General features: G+C 50.3%; 1 protein-coding gene across 1 annotated transcript; it reads right to left on the bottom strand.

Moving 5' to 3' along the window:
* Positions 1–932: 932 nt before the first annotated feature.
* LOC123988663 lies at positions 933–1,697 on the bottom strand. Its single transcript, XM_046289415.1, has one exon. The coding sequence runs from the start codon at positions 1,695–1,697 to the stop codon at positions 933–935; it is 765 nt and encodes a 254-aa protein (XP_046145371.1).
* Positions 1,698–1,922: the final 225 nt, after the last annotated feature.

The raw sequence follows: 1,922 nt of genomic DNA, 5'->3' as shown, positions 1-1,922 counted from the left end.
GATTTGCCCGACTGGTACGCATGCTGGGAGGCGTGTATTGGCCTTTCTGCCAGTGCATGCTCTCTGATGTGCCTATCAGCCAGCCTTTCTAAAGTTTTTAGTAGAAAGGATGTTAGGCTGATTGGCCTGAAGGATTTCGCCGTATCGTAGCCACTTCTGCCTGGCTTAGGCAGGAAGACCACCCTGGCTATTCTCCATTGAAGCGGTACATATCCCAGTGCTAGGCATGCTCTGTATATCTTACATAGCTGCTTCAACAGGTCCTCTCCGGCTTCCTGAAGAAGAGCCGGGAAAATCCCGTCTACACCCGGGCTTTTGTACCTACTAAATGAGTTTATAGCCCATCTTAATCTGTCTATCGTGACCACCTTTGCGGCCAGTTCCCAGTCCCGTGCGCTGTTCCTGAGAGGTGCCTGTTCCTTCTGGAACAGTTCCTCCGGTATCAGTTCCGAGCCTGGGAAGTGCGTCTCCACAAGGTGGCTCAACGTCTGCAGGGAGTCAACTGTGACTCCTCCATTGGGAACTTTTAGACCTTCCAGTTTTTGTGGAGGCCCGGATACAAATACCTTCCGAAGCCTAGCTACCAGCGGTAGGGCCTCGGTTTCTTGGCAGAAGTTTTTCCAGGTCCTTCTTTTGGATACTCTGATCGTTTTTTTGTAGGCCTTCTGGGCCTCTTTATACGAGTCCCAGGCTTCTACGGTATTTGCCTTCATCGCCTTGTTCAGAAGCTTCCGCGCCCTGGCTCTGAGCTTATTCAGTTCATTGTTTCACCAGGGAACCCTTTTGCTTTCTCTCCTTTGTTTTAACGGGCATGATCTTTCGTAGGAGCCGATGATTGAGGCCTGCAGTCTTGCGACCTCCATCTCGATCCCCTTCGTGGTCCTCGGTATCACGCAGTGCCCCCTGAGCTCTCCCTCTAGGCTCTCACGGTATTAAGGCCAGCAGGTGGCCCTGGGGTTCCTGTATGTTTCCGAGGCCCTTAGGTCTGCATTCATCTTTAACTTGAAAGTGATTAGCCTGTGGTCAGATAGCGTAGCCTCATCTTCCACACGCCAATCTTGTATGGCTTGGGCCGCCTGTGCGGAGCCTAGCGTGATGTCAAGCACCTCCTGTCGCCGGGAGGTGACAAACGTTGGACTGGAGCCTCTGTTTAGAATCTCCAGATCCGTGGTAGCGAGGTATTCTAATAATGCCTCGCCTCTTTTGTTTATATTGCTGCTGCCCCAGACGATATGGTGAGCATTTGCGTCGCACCAAATCACTAGTTGCAGCCCGTTGACCTTGCAGTAGTCCGGCAGCTCTCTGAGTTCCCTCGTTGGCGGGGGCCCCTCAGAGTCATAGGGCTGGTAAGTCGAGAAAACCACCAGGTTCGCCCTGCTACCTCCCACCCCCGCTGGGAGTAGGACTGCTGCTTGGTCTCTTGTGCAGAATTCTGCCAGTTTCGTTGCCCCGAGCCCTCTTTTCACGTACACGCATGCCCTTGGTCCAGTCTCCAGGTCTCCATGGAAGATGGAGCCTTGTTTCATATCTAGCGCCCCTACTTGCCCTTGGATTAACCAGGGCTCTTGTATCAGGGCTATATTCGTGTATTTATGTATATCTGTGTGCTGCACCGCAAGTCGCCAACGGAGCAGGTCCGTGGCCGCTTTGCAGTGCTGCAAGTTGATCTGCGAGATGGAGAGACAACCTGCAGTCATGGGAACCGCAGTGTCACCTCCTCTCGTGCGTTTCGCGCCTGCGCCTACTATGCAGATATAGTAATAATGATATTGTTATGAAATGTATATTACATATCTAATTCAGATATGGTAATAATGATATTGTTATTAAATGTATATTACATACCTAATGCACATATAGTAATAATGATATTATTATTAAATGTACATTCATCTGTACGAAGCAATCAGTATATTACATTA

The sequence above is a fragment of the Osmia bicornis genome, unplaced genomic scaffold (assembly GCF_907164935.1).
Source record: "Osmia bicornis bicornis unplaced genomic scaffold, iOsmBic2.1, whole genome shotgun sequence".
NCBI classification, from domain to species: Eukaryota; Metazoa; Arthropoda; class Insecta; order Hymenoptera; family Megachilidae; genus Osmia; species Osmia bicornis.
This window is presented reverse-complemented; position numbering and strand designations above follow the sequence as displayed.

Coding starts and splice junctions, on each gene's coding strand:
- LOC123988663 (XM_046289415.1), bottom strand. CDS start 1,697: ATGACTGCAGGTTGTCTCTCCATCTCGCAGATCAACTTGCAGCACTGC.